Source organism: Eublepharis macularius, chromosome 2 (genome assembly GCF_028583425.1).
Source record: "Eublepharis macularius isolate TG4126 chromosome 2, MPM_Emac_v1.0, whole genome shotgun sequence".
NCBI classification, from domain to species: Eukaryota; Metazoa; Chordata; class Lepidosauria; order Squamata; family Eublepharidae; genus Eublepharis; species Eublepharis macularius.
In genome coordinates, this window is record NC_072791.1 from 174,600,403 (window position 1) to 174,621,105 (window position 20,703).

General features: G+C 39.6%; 1 protein-coding gene across 1 annotated transcript in view; it reads right to left on the bottom strand.

Moving 5' to 3' along the window:
• The window catches only part of DARS1 (aspartyl-tRNA synthetase 1), a 68,558-nt gene extending 47,860 nt beyond the window's left edge, over positions 1–20,698 (bottom strand). The window contains exons 1-4 of the mRNA XM_054971286.1: positions 20,434–20,698; positions 16,665–16,722; positions 10,251–10,343; positions 5,461–5,563 (exon numbers count right to left, since the gene is read on the bottom strand). Coding sequence (XP_054827261.1) covers positions 5,461–5,563; positions 10,251–10,343; positions 16,665–16,722; positions 20,434–20,505 — 326 coding nt within the window. The 5' untranslated portion in view covers positions 20,506–20,698. The remainder of the gene's footprint in view (positions 1–5,460; positions 5,564–10,250; positions 10,344–16,664; positions 16,723–20,433) is intronic.
• Positions 20,699–20,703: the final 5 nt, after the last annotated feature.

The window sequence follows — 20,703 nt, forward strand, 5'->3', positions numbered from 1 at the left end:
TCTTAGCACCAGAAGCCAGAGGTCCAACCGCTTTCAGCTTCAGATGGACCACATAGACTCTGGTGGTATGAAATTCAAGTACAAATAGTTCCAGGCAGGGCTTTTTTTCTGGGAAAAGAGGTGGTGGAACTCAGTGGTGGATCTCAAGACCGCATAATGACGTCACTTTGGGTCAGCTGGAACAAGGGGGGAGTTTTTTAAAGTTTAAATTGCCCTTGGCAAAAATGGTCACATGGCCGGTGACCCCGCCCCCTGATCTCCAGACAGAGGGGAGTTTAGATTGCCCTCTGCGCCGCCGAGCAGCGTGGAGGGCGATCTAAACTCTCCTCTGTCTAGAGATCAGGGACCGAGGCCACTGGCCATGTGACCATTTTAAAGAGGTGCCGGAACTCCGTTCCACCACATTCCTGCTGAAAAAAAGCCCTGGTTCCAGGAGAACTGAACAAACTAATCCATCTTTAGCAACATAAATATCTGCAAACCGAAACTGTGGAGTCCACATTTTACACTTTCCCAGCACTTTCTCTTAACATAAAGGAGTGTAGTGCTATGTAATTATATAATATTTTGACATGGAAATCCACTACTGAGCATAAAAGGAAAGGAAAAAAGTATCAGGCTTTCTAGCTTTTAATATAGCACAGGAGAGCAGCAATGTTACAATGATATAGATGCCCATTAATAATTTAGTGCCTGTACCCACTTCTACTTTATAGTATAGGAAGTGACTGCACAACTCCTACCACCACTCTTACCACATATACACAGTGGAAAAATGCATCTGGGAACAGAGCCAACTGAAGATCCTTGGTAAGTGTTTTCTGTGGCGTGCGCATGATACAAGTTAATTTCAACATGTACTTTACAAAACTGTTCTTAGTCATGTATTTCTTCAAGTATAGTAGACACATACTACACAAAATTTAGTTTTTCATGAAAGCTGAAGTATTTTCAGTTTAACATATTAACTGCAAGTCAATCATTACCCTCACAAAAAGTTATGAAAGTTCTTTATGTGCCAATGCTAAAAAGAGGAACTATTATTTCTTCAGCTGTGGGAACTTTTACAAATAGTAGCAGGAGCTGTTGTGACCTCAGGTGCTCTCAGGTTTTTTTCCATAGACCACAGATGTATTTCTCATATAACCAGATGTTCACAATTGTTCTTGGATGTATTTCATTAAAAGGTTTAGACAGCCAAAATATATGAACCAAAGGCAAGGGCACTGGTTCATGTATGTATACACCTAGCACGGAAATGAATTAAAATATGATAAAGCCTACTCAACTTCCAGATTTACAGTATTCTTGAACAGTTTCTTTCATTTTCTTATTTTAAAGCAAGCTAAATAGATTGTTAGGCAGTAAAATAGCTTTAATTAGTCTGATTTAATCTTAATAGACACAATAGTTGTTCAAATCCCTTTTTCTATTAAAAATATAATGGGTTATTTTAAAAAATAAGTCCACCTTTCTATCAGAAAATTGGGGTCCAAGTTGAATTACAATCAGAAACCCAGAGTTGCCACTACATGCCCACAAGATAAGCTGTTTTCCAAAGTTAATGGAGTTTCGAAACAGATTTGGGAAGTATGCACAAGGAAAGCTTGCAGTTAAAATCAAAGCCTTGGGTCATGCCTAGATGTTCCAGGGGGCAGAGGCACAATTTTCACCAGTTCCCTTCTGTGGTAAACCTCCAACTCCCCCAAGCTATTTCAGGAGTCTCCCATGAGCAGCAATATGGGGGACATTTTGGGCTGTACCAGGAAGTGGGAGATTAGAAACTTTTACTCCATGGATGAAAATAATTTCATCCATGGCCACTTAAGGTGAGATCCAATACAAAGCTTTGCTGAGAGTGTGCAAGCACATACAAAGACAAACACTGTCAGGATTATGGTCATGAACAGCAGAAGCTACGCAGAGGTTTGGGAATAAAAGCCATTTAAATCAGTTACTTTCAGGTAAATAGGCACACGTTAATGTTATATGGATTTGCTAATTTGTTTAAGCTCCCACTTTTGTACATAGATTTAGAGCATTTAAAGGATGTTAATGGGAAGACATCTGCTCTTTAAAAAACAGTACATGCATTTGTTTGGGCATAAACTGCAACAAGAAGCAGTGTATCAAACTACTATTACAGCACAAAATCCCCAGAGAATAGTTCTACTGAAGCTAAGCAGATCCAGACCAGGTAACTGTCTGGAATGGGATGGCCTGAAAACCATCACTTGCCACAAAGAAACGTAGAATATAAAAGTGGAAAAATATAGAATACAATCTAATATTATACTACTGTCGTAGTTACATATCAGGTAGATAGAAATTACTCAGATAACGAGTCAATACATTTGATGTTACTTGGCAAGGCCTATAACTGTTTCATCTACATGTTGAGTTAATTACAAAAAAGTAGACCCTAATCCATGTTAGTGATGGGTGGGGGGAGTTAATACTGAAAATAAGAATGGTCATCTTGGCATTTATTGAAAATCATTGCAAGTTTTTGTTTTCCCCAATATAAAAGTTCCATACAAAGTATATATGGTGTTAAATAGAAGACATTCTGTATTACGAGAAAAACAGTATAACTGAAAAACAGCCAGCAAAACAATTACCTATAGTTCTTATCTAAAAGAGACAAAGATGCCAAACTGATCACTAGGGCAAAATACACAGTTCTGTTAGATAAGGCCCCAGTATAGACACTGGAACAGCAGAAGATCACAAAAAGTGAAGAGAGGAGCTGAAGTCATTAGAAAAGTCAAGCAAGGATTCTCAACACTATTGAAGCCAAAGAGCTACAGAACAAAGCGAAGAATAAAAGCCACCTTTTTTCCAATTAAGTTCTCTGAGAGCTACAACAAAACGTGACCTTGAACCTATTAAAAGAACAAACTGAGCAATTTGCACCAACTCTAAAATACCCGTAAATGCCATTTCTACAGAATGTGCTAGCACTGAAGACCACTGCATTGGGTGCTGTTTCCCAGGATCTTGAATTTATATCAGCAGAAGAAATACCTGAGTCACCTTGAACTTTGTTAACAACAGTGACGGCTGTGCATCTCTTCCTTCTAAATATCACCCCGTTCACACTTGTAGTGCTCATTTAAGACTTGGAATAAGGGTTCGTTTTCCACACATAAAGACAGTTCAAGAGACAGAATAACAGTATCTTAAGTGCCTTACATTCTTGCCCTGGAGGTGGACCCACATTTGCACCAAAATTTGGACAAATATTCATGTACACAGAAAATTGTGCCTTATTTTCTAACCAATGATAAAAATGGATCATAGCTGATTCAACTTACGACTGGTCTATGGATGCTGCATAAGTGTAATATGTTCCTGCAGAACCATCTGGTTGCAATTGCTTGGATGGCTTTCAAATATTGCAGTCTGATGCGGACAGAATGCTCAGACAGGTGTGGACAATAATCTGTCAGCTTGATCCTTGTCCTAAACATCCATCTGAGAGCCTGTGAACAGGTATGTCTAGGAGATGACAAGTATTTCATAGTAACAGAGAGGTTCCAGCCACCTTGAAGGAGATGATGCTAAAGCCACACCTAAGGAAACCCTTCTTCAACCCCGATGACTATCAACTCTCCTCCAAATTTTGATTTGGGGGAAAGAGACTTGAGAGAAAGGGGGTATAGTTTCAGGTTTATTAGTCACTGATTAGACTTATTTTAGTATGGCTTCTGGCTTGAATTTAGCACTGAAACTGTCTTAATTTCTCTGATGCATGACCTATTCTGGGAGAGACATTCTTCTAGATTTCATGATATCCTTTTGGTCCACATAAAGGACTGAGATTAGGAGGTGTGGTATTCCATCAGTTCTGATCCTTCTCAGAAGACAGATTTCAGAAAATGGTACTGAGGGATTTTAGCCTGGTGCCGTGCATTTATTTTAGGATATTTACAAAGATCTCTCTTGTCATCCCTCTCTCCCATTTAACACAAAACCACTGGGTAAGGTACTTTGAAGACTTTCAGTAATATGTTAGCAGAGTACCTAAAATCTACTCTTTCTTTATCTCTTTCCAGGGAGAAGCAGTATGGATCCAATCAGAATAAGAATGCAGTTTTGTGGGCTGATGGTTCCATATTTCAAGATGATATTTAGCCTATCTTGGATAGAGATGCTCTCCTTTTAAAAGTGAAAACTGTTTGGAACCTTTTAATTGGTACAGAACATAACAGTAAAATTATTCACTAATCAAGCAGCTTTGAGCATATTTTCCTGGTACTGAAAGATCTGCATAGGCTGCCTGCCCAGTATTTGAGATCTGCATTAAAGATACTTCTTCAGGTCCCTCCACCATTAGTTATCAAGCAGGTGGTGATCAGAGAGGCATAACTGTTTTAGTGATGGCACCTAAATTACAGACTGTTCCCCCCAAATGTGGGAGTTACCAAAGAATGTTGTATATGTTGTTATGGGTAATCCACCTTGAGTCTCAGTGAGAAAACCAGATTACAGACAATGAAAATAAAATGAAAATATTAATTTATGCGTTATTATTTTATGAAGGTTTTGCTGGTGTTCTAAGTTTACCTGCTTTTCTACTCCTTTGATTTTTTTACCTTGCTTTTCTCTGCTTCACTTAGTGATTTATTTTAAATTTTGATTTTATTATAAACCACTTTATAGACTTGCAGTGGAAAAACAGCATATACAATTTCTAAATAAATAAAACCTCTTCTTTCAGTGTTTCTGTCCCCTTCTCCTGCACTTCCATCCGTAAATATGAGACTGGAAACCTTCTCTGGTGACAGAGCTGTTACTTTTCTGCCTAGTTTGTTCCCAGGGAACCTTGATTTTAGCATTCACATTCACACATTGCTTTAGCGACCTAGGCACTGGTTCATCATCAGGTCCACTATCAAAGGCACCTGTGGCAAGCAAGCACTCCTCTGACTGTAGCATTTCTTGCTAAAACAAAAGCAAAAATTTGAGGAGGAAACAAAAATCAAAACTCTTTTTAGTAGCAATAAGTCTTAGATTAGGTTTTTAGCACTTTTAGTCGAAGAACAAAGAATTATAATATTGATCTAATTTTTCTGCATATACACGATTCAGAACATAGTGAAGATTTAATAGTTAAGGTGGAAAATTGAGCTTCTACCCCCCAACACATGCACGTTCACCAAAATGATGCCTCCAAGTTAAGCCTGCCAACCTTTTCGCTAGCCAGCTGGAAAGTAAATGGAAGCTGTTTGTAAAGACAGAATGCTCCCTCCACAGTTAAGAATGAGTTTCAACCCTTTCCCATTTGATCTTTTGTAAGTATCAGGCCTTCAGCACTGTAGTGAAGTGACAATTTAAGTAACTACATTTTAAAAACAAACACAGCATTATGTTAATGTGCGAAAACGGTCCCAAACCCTGGGAGCAAGGGTTCCCACCATTGTTTACTGTGACAACAGGATGCAATTGCTTACTTACTTGGCAGCAAACTTGACCATCTGCTTACTTGCATGGTCTCCCACAGCCACCAGAGCTTGGACATTGAACTGCTGCTGACGTAGGACTAAGAAACACTGCTTCCCTGAAAAGAATGAAGACAGAACAATGCAAGTGCAGTTAGGGCAAGTTGCTTGGGATCTTTCTGAACAAATACAAAAGTAATTTTTACCACTTTGTATCAAAGCCAGAGATTAAAACAATCACAAAGCAAAGAATACAGACAGACACGTGCAACCTTCAAAACAGCCTTTAAAAACTAATTGGCATATACAGCAAGCTGAGAAACAGACTGGAAACCAAGAAGTTTGCATAAATTGTCAGCTACAGGTTACACCAGTGTCAGCTAATAAAAAAATACCACGATCAAAATTCATGAAGATGATTCTGTGCCACAATGGGGAATCCAAACAAACAGCCAGTTTTCTCCACTCACCCACAGATTGTGTGGGTATAGCATGGACTGGTGTACTACTCCGAAGAACAAAGAAACCCTAAGGGAAGGCAAAGAATCCCCTTGGGTGTACCTAGGATCTTATTTTTTAGGACTTTTAAAAAAATAGACGGTTAGTTTTATAGCAGTATTATCTCTATAGAGAGGGTCTAAATAGTAGGTGATACGGTTACGTCAATATCTCTTGTGAATCAAAAGTTTAAAACAATATACAGCTGTGTACAAAGCAGTGTACCTGGGATTCTCAGTGTAGCCATACAATCAACTAGTGGGGACTGAGAAATAGTGACTTGCGCCAGACTAGTCAGGAAGTTTGCAGCTAAGCAGGGATTTAAGCATTGGGCTACCCATGTAGTTTATTACCTTGCAATACAACCTTGTTAAACATCTCAGACACCTAGAGATGACTTTTAAGTGGTAGCATTTCAGACCTTTGCACTGATCAGCATGTAACACACAACACACTGTATTACCATCCTTCCATTTATGCCAGACTTTTAATTTGCTGTACAAATGTTGTGTTTACACTAGCACACGCGCCCCCCCCCCACACACACAAAATGCAAGGGTAAGCTTCCCTTTGACTGACTGGGTACTGAGCCCCAAAGAACTGTAAGCAAAATGCTTGAATAAGACGGGACTCCGTCCCAAGTTCAAACTTCTAGTGTAAGATAATATTGTCTTGCTGAACCTGGTCTTGAGGACCCCAGAAGTCTGTACCCACTCCTCCACTTTAAGCCAGCTGGGTGACCTCTGGTCAGTTAGAGCTCTTTCAGAGCTCTCTCAGCCCCACCCACCTCACAGGGTGATTGTTGTAGGGATAATAACAACATACTTTATAAATCACTCTGAGAGGGTGTTAAGTTGTCCTGAAGGGCAGTATATAAATCGATGATGATGATGATGATGATGATGATGATGATGATGATGATGATGATGATGATGATGATGATGATGATGACCTAAGAAGGTGAAAAGGGCACTGGAATGTTCTACCCTCAAACCATTTGCAGTTGCCACACACTTGTGATTCTGCTCAGTGCGAGATGAGACTTTGTTTAGAGAGGAACTTTGTTAGTTACTCTCATCTTCTGAAGTGATGAGGGAATTGACAAGTAGTAAAACCTTTTCAGGGATAGCACAATGATGGAATTCTGTCCCCTTTAAGATCTGACAGGAGCCTTTTCAGTTGTTCAGTTGTGAGGTGACTCACAATCAAAAGCCACAGTATAAACAAAAGCAGCATTAAAAAGCTGATAAGATAAATTTCCTAATTAAAACCTTGGGTAAAAAGACATGTTTTAGCCTGGCCCCTAAGAGAAAGTAAAGTAGGTACCAGGGTAGCATCAAAGGGGAAGGCATTCCAAAGGAGAGGTGCCACCACAGAAAATGTCCTGTTAGTAGTCACCGCCACCCATCTCAACTCTGAAGGTGGGGGAACAGACAGAAGGCTGGAGAGACAAATCTTAACTGGTAGACCAGGTAGTATGGGAAAAGATGGTCCTTCAGGTACTCTGGCTCCAAGTAGTTTAGGGCTTAAAAAGTAAGAACCAGCCATTTAAATTGTGCCCGGAAACAGAGAGGCACATTGATAATGTAATGTAAAATAATATCTGAGCTTGCTGGTGCGGGGAGGGCAGAATACAAATTGAATTACATAAATAAATAAATATCTGAATATCACACACCATGGATTGAATCATACCAATAATTTCCTGGCCGGGGGGCGGAGGTGTCCCTCATCTCCCAAGAGCAGAATTTTGAAGGAGTTTTGAGTGATTGTGAGAGGGGGAAAGTGGTGAAAATTGTACCTCGTGCTTATGGAAATTCTAGGTGGAATCCAAGCCCATGTATCATGCTTAACAGATAAATTACAGATTTAACCATTTAAATTATCTAATCAAATGATACCTTTTCCATCAACAGTAACCAATTTAGTTTCATTCTGGTTTATAATGACAAAGTACTTTCCTACACAAGTAAAAAAGTGCATCAAGACTGTGGGTAGAACTTGGTGCAGTTACCAAAGCAGATTTTCATTTAAAAAAACAGCAACTCTCTGTCAAACATGCCCTCCTCTGAAATAATGTGTAGATAGGGAAATGTGTGACATGTCATGCACGCTGATATACACACAAACACCTTACATAACCTACACACCACAAACAACTCACTCCATAACTATACCTTAAACGGATTTCCACGTGGAACATCACACAGACACGTTAGTCATTATGTCTAATTTTGCCACCAGTACACAATGGACAAGGCCAAGACCATACCTAGTGCCTGAGCCGCATTTCATTCCACACTGTTGTGACACAAATGCATCAAACAACAAAGACAGAACTTGTTTTTTTGCTCAAAGTTGCCATGGCATGTATGGCCTTTGTTTTAATTCCTGATGTCCGTCTCCCACTTTGTTCTCTCAGCAGCCCACAAGTGGCTTGTATCTCTTCATATACAGGATACAGATACATTTGACATTTAACATTCAACACAACTTAGGGAAAAAAATCACCCTGAAAAAAATACCAGCACAGAAGTTAGTACTCTTCAAAATACAAAATATATTTATTAAGGAGTAATGATTAGTTGTAAACCATAAGACATCATTATCAGAAATATATATTACTCTGAATATACAAAATTTCATAAATATCAACAATCAATTTGAATGATAACAATCCTAAAAATATTTCATGAATTTTGAAAATTAGGTATATATTACTTCATGTTTCAGATATTCACAAATGAATGCTGACAATCACATTCAGGTGACTGTTAGCTTTCCCTCATATATCTTATTTGTTGGAGATTCACAGAGCTTGTTAATTCAAATTTCAGTTTGAAAAAAATATGTATCTCTGCTGTTCAACTACAGCTTCCTAACCCAGACTGCAACACACAAGACAAGGCAGAAATTAAATCCTAACTGAATCAGCCAACAAAGGGTTTAGTTAGCTTCCCTAAATGCACAGGCCTCTCATACAAAAAGGGTTACAGTCAAGTGCATTAACGAGACAAAGATTTTGAGAACAAGCGTGGTTTCTCAGGTTGCTGTCATATCATTTTATTGCAAGATTTTTTAAAAAAATGTTCCAGCGAATACCAGTATATTTGCGAGGCAAGTAAAGTTCAAATCAGCAGAACAGCTGTCGTTCTTTGATGTCACCTGAAAAGGTCAAAACCTGCTTAAGTTTGTGCACTGGAAATTGATCTTCCAGAGAACATGGGAATCCACAGTGAAGAAAAATGACTGACAGGTGGCTCTGTATGAATGAGTGGAGCCAAAGCTAGCAGAACAGTTTTCTTTGAGGCCCCCCTTTTAAAAAAAAAGAATGAGCTGAAATATTTTGTTCGTGTCAACATGAAAGCACAATTTGTTCCAGGGTTTTCTATTTCCTTTAGAACACATGATGCAATACAAATCAGCCATATTATGATTACCCTGCTTGAATAAAGAAATTCTAGAGTGCCTGATGACTGAAACTTCTGCACGGTTTCCAATTTTACTTCTAAATGGTACTTTAAATGGCATTTTAAAATGTATAATACTCATGAAAATCTTCAGAGCAATCCCAGACAGTAAGTCTAGAAATATATATATATAGATTGCTTAAGGCACAGGGCTTACACAACATGCAAGTAGTCTATTATAGATGTCTTGCATCAATGACAAAAGGGTCTTACATTTTGTCCAGCTTAAGTACCTTTTCAGAAAACTCAGTTTTAAAACAAAAAAGATTCAAACTGGAGTACCTATCTACAAATAAGTATAGTTATGAACAAGCTAATATTCTGTTTCATATACTTGTGAGGAATCCTACTCCCAAGCTAATATTCTGTTTCATATACTTGTGAGGAATCCTACTCCCAAGCAAGTGTCCATGGCTGACAGTTGAAATGGCAAGCTGTGGGAATCTCCCCCCAAGTAAACTTCCTGACAGATGACATTTCAAGAAGCAGAGGGGGCTCTTATCCATGAGTGGATCTGCTGCTCGGAAACATTCACACACTACCATTTGGTAGCTCCCCTCCTGTTAATCTTCTTGCCAAGGATAGTTCTAGCCTAACAAGCCAACTGGCAGCTGAAGCATCTAACAGGAACTTTGCTTATAAGTAAATAGTTCAAACTGCTGATTAACAGAGCACGTGGGAATGCGAAAGCAATTCCTGCAGTGGTCTTTGCACGGGTGTCCTGCAGACAACCAAGAGTAGCTCTTGAAAGTACATGATAAGGAGGATACGCACATTTTGACTAAAAAAACCAACAACCCAGAACACATGCAGTCACACTCTGATCCAAACATCTTACCTTTTGCTCTGCTGGTGTGTATCCTGCCACGAACCCAGACAATTTCATCAGCCTTCTCTCCCGTCAAGTCCTTTATTCGAACTAAAACTCGATCTGTATGAAATACATGAAGCTGTTTCACTACAGTTGTCAAAAAGGAGGCAACACTAATACTTGCAATTAGACAGAAGATACGCTACAGATTTCATTCACATTTATATGGAAAAGTAGATTAATGGAAAATTGTTTGCAAAGTGTATGTATAAACATCATTAATACATGAAGATGTTTTAAAGAAGTCAACAGTTTCTCAGTATGTTGCAAAACAAGAGGCGTTTACCATCAATTTTATTCTCCCTTCACATAAACTATTAAATAAGACATAAGATGAAAGACATAAAATTACATACAGTGAAACTCCAAAACAGATACACTAGCCGATAATAGATGCAGAGGAGTTAGCCATGTTAGTCTGTGGTAGCAAAATCAAAAAGAGTCCAGTAGCACCTTTAAGACTAACCAATTTTATTGTAGCATAAGCTTTCGAGAATCAAGTTCTCTTCGTCAGATGCATGGTACAGAAACTTGATTCTCGAAAGCTTATGCTACAATAAAATTGGTTAGTCTTAAAGGTGCTACTGGACTCTTTTTGATTTTACTAGCCAGTAATGAGGGAGAAGAAACTCTTGACTTTAAAAATGGTGTAGATAAATTTCTTGAAGGGTTCATCACTGTCAAAAATGTGAACTTCAGTGTCAGAGTAGTCTTCATTTCTTTCTGCTACACTCTTGAAGATGTTCAGATTACCTTTTCAAGGTAGCTGCCTATGCTTCCCAGAATATCAACACAATAAGCTGGGCCAATACCAAACTGGCCTCTCTGCTCAACACTCAGACCTTTTGACTCAAAGTTGCATTTCTGTTATTTAGGCCACTTCACACTCTAACGCTGCCTCCTCCAAGTCCTCCCATTCCATACTGGTGTCTAATTTATCAACTTCCACTTTTTGATTATCTTCATAGCTTCTACAGTTATATTATACACTGAGGTGGAACTCTAGTTGGAAGCAATGTTTACGTTCTGCAAATTTATTCAATATTTTAAAAAGGATAAAAGGATATTATGGAAGTGCCGTATGAAAAATGCCAAGTGTCTCCTTATGACTCTGTTCGGGACATGCAAACTAAAAGATGATTACAACAACCATTTCTTTTCCATAAAGAAGAAAGATTGCTTTCTTTTTCTAACAGCGTGACCCTAAGGCTGCTCTGTACATGTTTAGGAGGCCACTATGGTGCAACATAGTGCAGCACAGAGATACCTCAGCTTAACGCTACAACAGTAAGAGGTGGAATATGAGGTCCGCTCAACCCACCTCCTCCAACATTATACCAGGAAAAATGCTGGCTTAATAATTAACACACCCATTGAGTTAAAAAAGAAATCTCCTCCCACCTGCCTCCCACTACGGCTACATAGCCACAACGATGCTGGACAGCATACCAAATAGGTATGAGCCAGCCACAACTCTCCTAAGCACCACATAAACGTCAGCCAGGACACCCATATCTCAGATGACAGAGCATTCAGCATAGGGCTCTCTCTCTTTCTGCACACACATCTCATACACGTAAACACGGAGTAGGGGGTAGGGATGTCATCCACCCACCTCCAGTCATCCAGCTAGCAGGGGGAAAAGGCATCTGGGGGTAGGCGAACGCGTAAAGGGCACGTGTGCTTCCACATTACTCCAGAAAATAACATCATTTTCCAGTGTGATATAGAAACTACACTAAGTTTGGGGGTGATTTTTAGCCAACTGCCCTTGGTGCAACCCGTCGCTTCTGCACTGTGCTGGAAAATTACACCATTTTCCAGTGTGATGGGTGGGCGTGGGGGTAAGTACCCACTGCTCCCCCGTTGGGCCCCTGGGGGACCTGGCACCCATGGGGGAGCTGCTTTGATGAGAAAGAGCACTTTGAACAAACAGGATGAGAACATTCAAGCATTACTGCATGTTGCTAAGCCTACTCTGTTCATAACTGGGTTTATATCCATCTAGCTTTTCTGCTGGTGAAAACAAGAGGATGGGTCTCCTTTAATTCCCCCCCTCCCCCACCAAGACTATACTGGGGATCATGGGACCTTCATTTACAAAAGCCCTGTGGAATGGGAGGTGAAGTGGGCAAGATTGAATCAAACAGCTGACTGGATCCAACCTTCTTGTTTATGATGCTGGAAAGCAGTCCAGATTTCAGGAATGTTAACAAAAATGGATCATCCAAATCAGACAGAATTACCTCATCAATTATAAAGCTACAGCTTTTTCCAGACATGATTTTTTGTGAAGGCTAGCATCACCCTTTTCATAAATCCCTAATGTTCAAGCCATCACCCACACCCTGCTTTAGGTTAGCAGTAAAAAAATTACTGTAGATGTAATCGGCCAGTTCTCATTAAAAGCAGATGGCAAACACATTTAGGTACATGGTCACTTTGATGCAGGCCAAATTATTACATTTAACCACTGCACTGTACATATAAAAGAGGCAGCAACTGCTACGCTTTTTTGGCCAAGTGGGTGAAGCAATTCTGCTGTTTTGGAAGTAACCTATTTAACTAATATTACATATAATGTTATAAAACTAACATTAAATTGTTAGCGGATGACTTGGTATTAGGGATATTAGTGTTGGGGTTTTTTTGCTCCAGGTACAGAAACCTAGTTTTCTGTTTTTGCAACCCACCATTACAGTTAAAATAATTTTTTCAGTTCTCTTTTCCTTCTCTAACAAGACGCAGTACTTCATTTTCTTACTTATGCCTCCAACTCTGCTTACTTTCGCTCTCTGAAAAGAACCACATCTTTTGACTGATTTCTCATTCAAAGCTCCATTTTGCAAATGTAGTAAGTATACTGTACACCATAACAGGTAAATTTACAGACACATGGGCCTACTTTCTAAAAGTTCCTCCTACAACTAAAGTTGGCTTGCAAATGCTTGCTCATCCATGAGGGATAAGAATCAGCTCTTTGTAACTAGGCAGGAAAATTTTAAACAAAAGTTGATTCTTCCAGGTGAAAAAGAGGAATGTGCATAGGAATCTTTAGGCAGATGAGCTGGTAAAAATTCTTGTTAAAACTATTCTTGCAAAAATTTGTATTAAAACTATTATACTCTTACTTTGGAGGCTGAACTAAAGTTCTAATGCAATGTGCATATCCATGGCCCTGGCCTGGATGGCCCAGGTGAGCCTGATCTCATCAGATCTCAGAAGCTAAGCAGAGTCGGCTTGGTTAGTAATTGGATGGAAGACCTCTGACAAAATTGGATGGAAGACCTCTGACAAAGACCAAGGTGGCAAACCACCTCTGATAGTCTCTTGCCATTAAAATCTCACCGGGGTCACCATAAGTCAGCTATAACTTGAGGGCACCCCCCCCCCAAGCTACATCTGATTCAGAAACAAATGTACATGTAAACCATTTTATGAACAGAAGAAACTTGTTGGGGCAGTATCAGTGAATGTTACTGGTTTGATTTTGATTCAAACCTTGGTTATAACTTTTCTGAAATATTTAAAGATTGGCTAAAAGAAGCACTTCATCATCTTGGTCTCTCATATCTGCAGAACTGCCTCTCCATCACAGCAGCATTGCTCTTCTGAACAGAACCTTCTGCAGGTGCCACCCTGCACATGGGCAAAATCAACAACTGCCCATACATGTGCATTTGCTATTGTGGTACCCACTTTATGCAACTGTCTGCCTGATCAGGTTAGGACTCCCACTCTCCTGGCTTTCCTCAAACTATGCATAATCAAATTATGAATTATTCAGGATGGCTTTTTGCACAAGTAAGAGGGCTGGACTATAAGGAAACGGTTCAGAGGGATGCTTTGGAAGAGGGACTGTGGACTATACTACTGTGTATTGTATGCTGCTGTAAGTATGTTCCTATTGGCAGCGTCTGTATCATTTAATATGTTGTGCTTAATTGCTTATGATTTGTTTCAGTGCTGTATCAGATTTCAGCATTTTCATATTTCAGCAATCCATAGCCTACTGCATTGTTCACTGAATATCCCAGTCATCAATCATACTGACTGACACTATGTAATTCACCTTGAGTTTCAGTAAGAAAGGCAGACTATAAATAACAAATAAATAGTTGCAGGAAGTTTTGACAGCTTTTGGCTTGGGGCAGTCATTTTGCAGATGGGTTAACACATTATATAAATTTCCGTGAGTTAAGATAATTAGTAATGGCAATTACTCTTCCTAATTTCAGCTGCACAGGAGCATGAGATAGGGGGTATCCTCTTTCTCCTCTGCTGTTCAATCTGGCTACTGAAACACTGGTGCTAACAATACATAATATGTAGGGAATTAAGTTTCATAGAACAATCACAAAATCACTGTACTGATGATGCTGTGTTTCAGTGCAGGAACCTAGATCATGTTTTGCTTGTTTGACACAGATGTTGGGCAGGCTTGGCAACATTTCAGGCTATAAGGTAAATCGTGACAAATTAGTGCAATTAGGAATAGAGATGGAAGAAGATAAACAATATCTCTGGCTCCATATGGAAGACATAATATTAGATACTTGGGTATTGTTTTTTCAGAAAAAATGGACCCAGTGAGGCAGTACAATTTGGATCCAACTGTTTAGAAATCAATAAAAGGAACTTCATAGTTATTTTGTATACAATTTGTCTTGGATAAGCTGCATCGCAATAATCAAAATGAAAATATTAACCAAAATTCTTTGTGTTCCTTGTCCTATCATTAATACTGAATCAAATATGTTTAGATAAAATTCAGAACATGTGTAACAAATTCATATGGAATTATAAGACAGCTAGAATATGAAATGAACTTTTGCAGCAAATAAGTGACAACGGTGGATTAATAGCTCCAGATATTATTCGATATTACTACGCCTCTAGATTAATGGTACTGACCTACTGGTTTAGAAACAACTGTACAAAAATGGTCTGGGAAATGGAAGGGGGCGGGGAATTACTACTGAGTAGCTTGTTATGCAGGGATAAAAAGGAACGTTTAGACCAGAGGTTCTTTTTAACCGTTTTTGGATCACAGACCCTTTTTGAGAATCTGATGAAAGCTATGGATCCCCTTCCCATAAAAATGCACATAAACACATACATATACAATTTTGCATAAAAGTTATTTTATTTAATGACCACTTTGTGTAAAAATAAAATAAACCCCAATAATGTGAATAAAACAGGCCTAAGCGCAGGATTTGTACAAATAAGAATCAGGAATGCAAACTTTATAGCCTATGTCGTTAATTCATCATACAGAATTTGCAGCAGCATATGGTTCTGGGAACTTTAGGATTTGGATAGAAAAAAGTCTTACAAGAATTATGGACTTTATTAAGAAGAATGTAATAATACCCTCAGCCTGGTTAGGACTTGGCTTGGAGATCACCAAGGAAGATCATGGTCATTATGCAGAGGGAGGCAATGGCAAACTACCTCTGTTAGTCTCTCGCCTTGAAAACCTCAGCAGGTGTCATCATGAGCTGGCTGTAACTTGACAACACTTTACACACACAATAATAACTAACTCAGATGTTAGACCAGCTATGGGGGGAATAGAACTGCCATTGTTTCAGTACCTACAACTCAAACAGTTTTTACAAATAAAACAAACTCGGATGGGATTGTGTCAATTTAACAGCTTAGAAAGAATTTTAGATAAGCTTGAACAACAGAAAGAAATAGTGGCTAATATACTGTCAAACACAAAGGAAAAAGTTGTGGTGTTTAGCGACAAATGGGGGAAAGGCCATATATTACCAATCCCAGAAAAAATCTGGGTGAATCCTTTTAAAGAATCCTTGAAGTTCTCAGCCAATGTGGGTCTAACAGAGAATGTCATACTTAATTTTGATGAATGAGGGCTTTTTGACAATCTGTTAACATATTTGATTTTTTTTTACCAATCTGTTGATATTTGACATATTGAACTTATGTATAATTGATTATAATAATAAAATGGAAAATAAATAAAATAAAACTTTTAAAACCTTGGTTATTGGTTTGAACAGCAAGTGAAATTTACAGGTTTGAAGATACAGAAATATACAGAAGTGAGAAAAATATATATAAGTGACATCAACTTGTTCAAACCAGCAGCTTCAAAATTAGAGACACTTCTCTAATTTTCGCCTTTAAACGTGCCAAGTCTTCTTCTCTTGTCTAAGAGTCAAAGAGAATTTCTCTTATGTATTAGACAAGTGAACAATCTCTTCTTTTTTTCTCAGACAGACTGGCTCCATTGGAGCTCGAAACGGTATCTTTATATACAAATTGACACAATAATTGGTGCTATCTTGCATATCGTGGTACTTAGAACCCAACAAGCTTCTGTGGGCTTTTCAGAATTTTGAAACTGACCTGGTTTCTCCTGAGACTGTATCATCGGCAATACGCCATATCTTTCCTTCGCATAATCCTAAAAAGGGGAAAGGAACGTTATTGTGCTGGAATCCTTGATACTAAGTTACAGTCAAACAGGAAAAAAAACACCTACATAGTCATGTATGCACAGTTGACTTGGCACTCACCACTACAGCAACAAGCTTTTAAGGGGAGATAATATTGTACACACAATATTGAATGTTAAAAAGCACAGGATACTGTCTGGAAAGGATACTGCAGACATGATTCACCAAATAGAGACCCAGTGTCTGGCACACACATTCATGTGCAGAATAAATTCACATCCCACCAAGTATAGCATACACAGATGTATATTTAATTTTAAAATATACATGACCCATGAGAAACAGCATTCTATGCTACATTGTTAGATATGGCAGTCAGTCACAGATGCAAGATGGGGAAGGAAAAACATATAAGTGACATCAGCCTAGAGATCAACTTTTCCCAATTATTCTTTTATCACAGAATGATTTGTGACTTGACAGCTGTGAAATCACTATGCTTTCCATGCATCATCATGATAGCAGAGATAAGCCTCTGCACTCAACTACAACCATTTGCTATAAACCTGGGAACAGAGCACTTTCTGTGAAGGACCCAGACTCCAGCATTCAATCTCTCAGTTGGTCTGCTGGAGCCAGACTTCAAGCAAAGAAGCAGAATTCATTATTTGCTCAACCTTGTCCCTGACAGGTGTGCCAATGGTATTATTTCTGGACTAGAAGAATCTGTGTGTCCCCAAAATTAGGATGATGTTCTCAAACCTAATTTTGCAAGTTATATCCATGTAGTCTAGTATAGTTTCAGATAACTGGTTTTGAAGATGAGACAGCACAATCCAATGCATGTTTACCAAAGTCTCATTGAGGTCAGAGAGCTTACTCCCAAGTAAATATGCACAGGATTGCAACACAAAGCTTGTAGGTCAATGGCAGCACCTGTCCTCTGGAAAAATTCAAATATCAATTCAATTCAATTCAAATACCTTTAATGGCATACAAAATTCAAATACTCCATTGCTTCCAGTCTCTACCCATTCATTTGTGAGAGAATCTAAGCTCTGTCCAAGTCCATCAAAAGTTTGTGTGGGAGTACACCCATGTTACTAGGTCTACATTGTTTTTTTCTGCTGCTTGGAATCAGAGACTTCTAGTAAGGCTGGGCTCAGCTATACCAAAGAGCTCACATATGTATAAAATTCCCATTTGATGAATTGCTAGGAACGATATACATTATCGGCACTAAATTTATGAACAGTCATAGACATTTCAGGTGAAGAAAGAAGAGAGAAAGAATGAGCAATAAAGTAACAGAGACTGGGGAAAACTGGTCAGTGGAAGTTCAGATAGACCTGCTGGAAGGGGAAAGATAAAAAGAGGGGCTACATTACGGGCACAGGAGTACCAGTAGTGGTGAACAGAGAGGAGTTTGCAAGAGTAATAAGGATAAATAGAAGCCTGTGGGGAGGCAGTTGAATGAGAATTGTGCACACCACTGATGTTGCAAGAAGAGAAGAGAGTATGTGCTCTAGGATGCAGAGAGAGATGAAAAGGAGAGAGAAGAATAGGGGGAGTTATCTGACAGAAGTGCTCAGAGAGGCCTATGATGGTATAAAGCAACACGACCACATTTTGGAGAGTACAGAAGAAAAAGATTAATATTTTATAGATTTTTAAAAAGGCATTGAGTTAGAACTGTGAGAAAAACATTTTCCCATATTAAGCAAAAGCTTTTTGAGTTAACTGATATGCACCTCTGAGCTAGAGCGTTGGGTAAAAAAGCAATTCAGATACTCATATTGTTAAAGTGAACAACCGATGTAAGAGATGCAAAAAAATGTAAGCAGAATAAAGTCAATGGAATCAATATGATCCAGAAAAAAAGATAAAAGACTGTTACATGTGCAGCACTACTACAACTGATGGGAAGACATAAGCAGGATGAAGACTGCCAATATGGCACAGGGATTCAACCACAGAAATTTCCTTAAGATTTGTGTCCTGGGATCATGCCTATAGCCAATAGGAGCCTGCCCGGACATACCAGATGCTCGGCTTTATTTACTTCAATTTGAGCCCATCAAGCCATGTGTTCAAATCTCCCTCCCTTCCCCCCAAATCATGCAGGAAACAGTAGAGAACTGTGTTTGGGACAGGGGCCCCAGCTCAACAAAAGGACACAGGATTTGCTTCAACTCCTGTGGAAAGAATATCACATAACAAAACTGTGGAAAGACCTGCTTGAGACTAAGTAGAGCCACTGCCAGAGTGCACAGTAAGTTCAACAGACCCAACAGTGAATGGCAGTACTTTTTTCATTTAAATGAATACTAGTGCCAAGTTCGCATTAGGAAAAACAGCAGAAATGTTTCCACTAGAGAAATATTAGAATTGGATATTCTTGGGAACAGAAATAGTTACTGCATCATCATAAACAATGAACAGTTTTTTCTAACATAGATAAGAAAATGTATGAAACAGCACCCTACTCCTCCATCTGTTGAATTAAAAGGGGGAAATACTGTTTCCTCTCAATCAGTTTTGATAGGAGATAGAATGTTTATAGAGTAATAGCAACTGAGGAAAAATTATTTTGGGAAAGAAGAGTGAAGGTACCCAAACTGTTCAAATGTTACTGACCTATTGTGTCAGTAGAAAAGAGCAAGAGTCCAGTAGCACCTATAAGACTAACAAAATTTGTGGTACAGTACCAGCTTTCATGAGTCACAGCTCACTTTTTCTACGTATCTGAAAAAGTGAGCTGTGACTCATGAAAGCTCATACCCTGCCACAAATTTTGTTAGTCTTATAGGTGCTACTGGGCTCTTGCTCTTTTCTACTGCTACAGACAAACATAGCTACCCACCCTGACCTATTGTGTGATTACTAACCAAAGGCCAGACAATTTACTCTGTACTATTGTATAGGAATAGCCAATTGAGGCCTATTTCTATAGCCTGTAGCATACAAAAAGGAAGTGATGACACCAGCCGCTGCAGCTCTTATATGACAGGGCTTGAATACATAACTTGGAGAGATGCAATCATGCACCTAAAATTGCACAGGATCAGGTGCTGTTCACAGTCACTAATGTGACCCCTCTGTGTGTGTGAAGTTCTTGCACCAAGGACTTCCTACTACACTTCAAGCTAGAGACCAAAGAATGGCCTATCCCCCACTCCAAGAGTTGAGCAACTTAAAAGCAGGGCCTGTTCATAACGGCCATGCTCATCTCATTTTTATATCTGGAAGAGAGATTTAAAAAATCTGTTGTGACAGTAGGATGAAACAATATACCGCAGACCCCATTCAAAGCGAAACCCCTGCCCAAGCTACGTTCAGCTCTCTTAATAAAAACCCAAACGTTTGTTTCCAGTCTTGAAGGTATAACAATGGTAAGGGTGGATAGAAGGTGGATCTTATTGTGGAACATCCAAGAAGGGTTTCTGACCAAATCTGAAGACTGGGGACGAGGCACTAAAGAGTCGGTGGGGACAAGGGACGGAGCCCACAGGACGTAACAGACCGCGCCGTAAGGCGTGTCAAACCCTGGCGAGCGCTTTGCGTGGGAATCTGTTCGGAGTTTGTATGAAGGGGGGAAAGACGGCGGTCGGCGGAGAAAAGAGGGTCTCCAGACCCCCGGCCTTTGAGACCGGCACCCCTCCCCTCCCGAATGCTCGCCTCCACCTCCCAGGGCCCCCTCCGCCCCGCCAGAGACCCACATCAGCCGGCGGCGGATCCATGGCGTTGTCTCGATGCCGTTCCTGGTTCTTACGAGCAGCAACGCCAGGCATCTTGCCAGGCACGGGAACCAAGTTGGCCAGCGCTTCAAACGCAAAAAAAGTTTGTCCCCTAGAAGCTCCCGTACCACTTGGCCGAGGCTGTCCCCCTCCCCCGTTTCTTTCAAGCCTCACAAAAAATAAAAGTCGTTCCCCCTTCCTGCCCTGTTAAGGCTCTCCCCGCGTGTCCGCTCCGGCAACTTCCGGGCACGT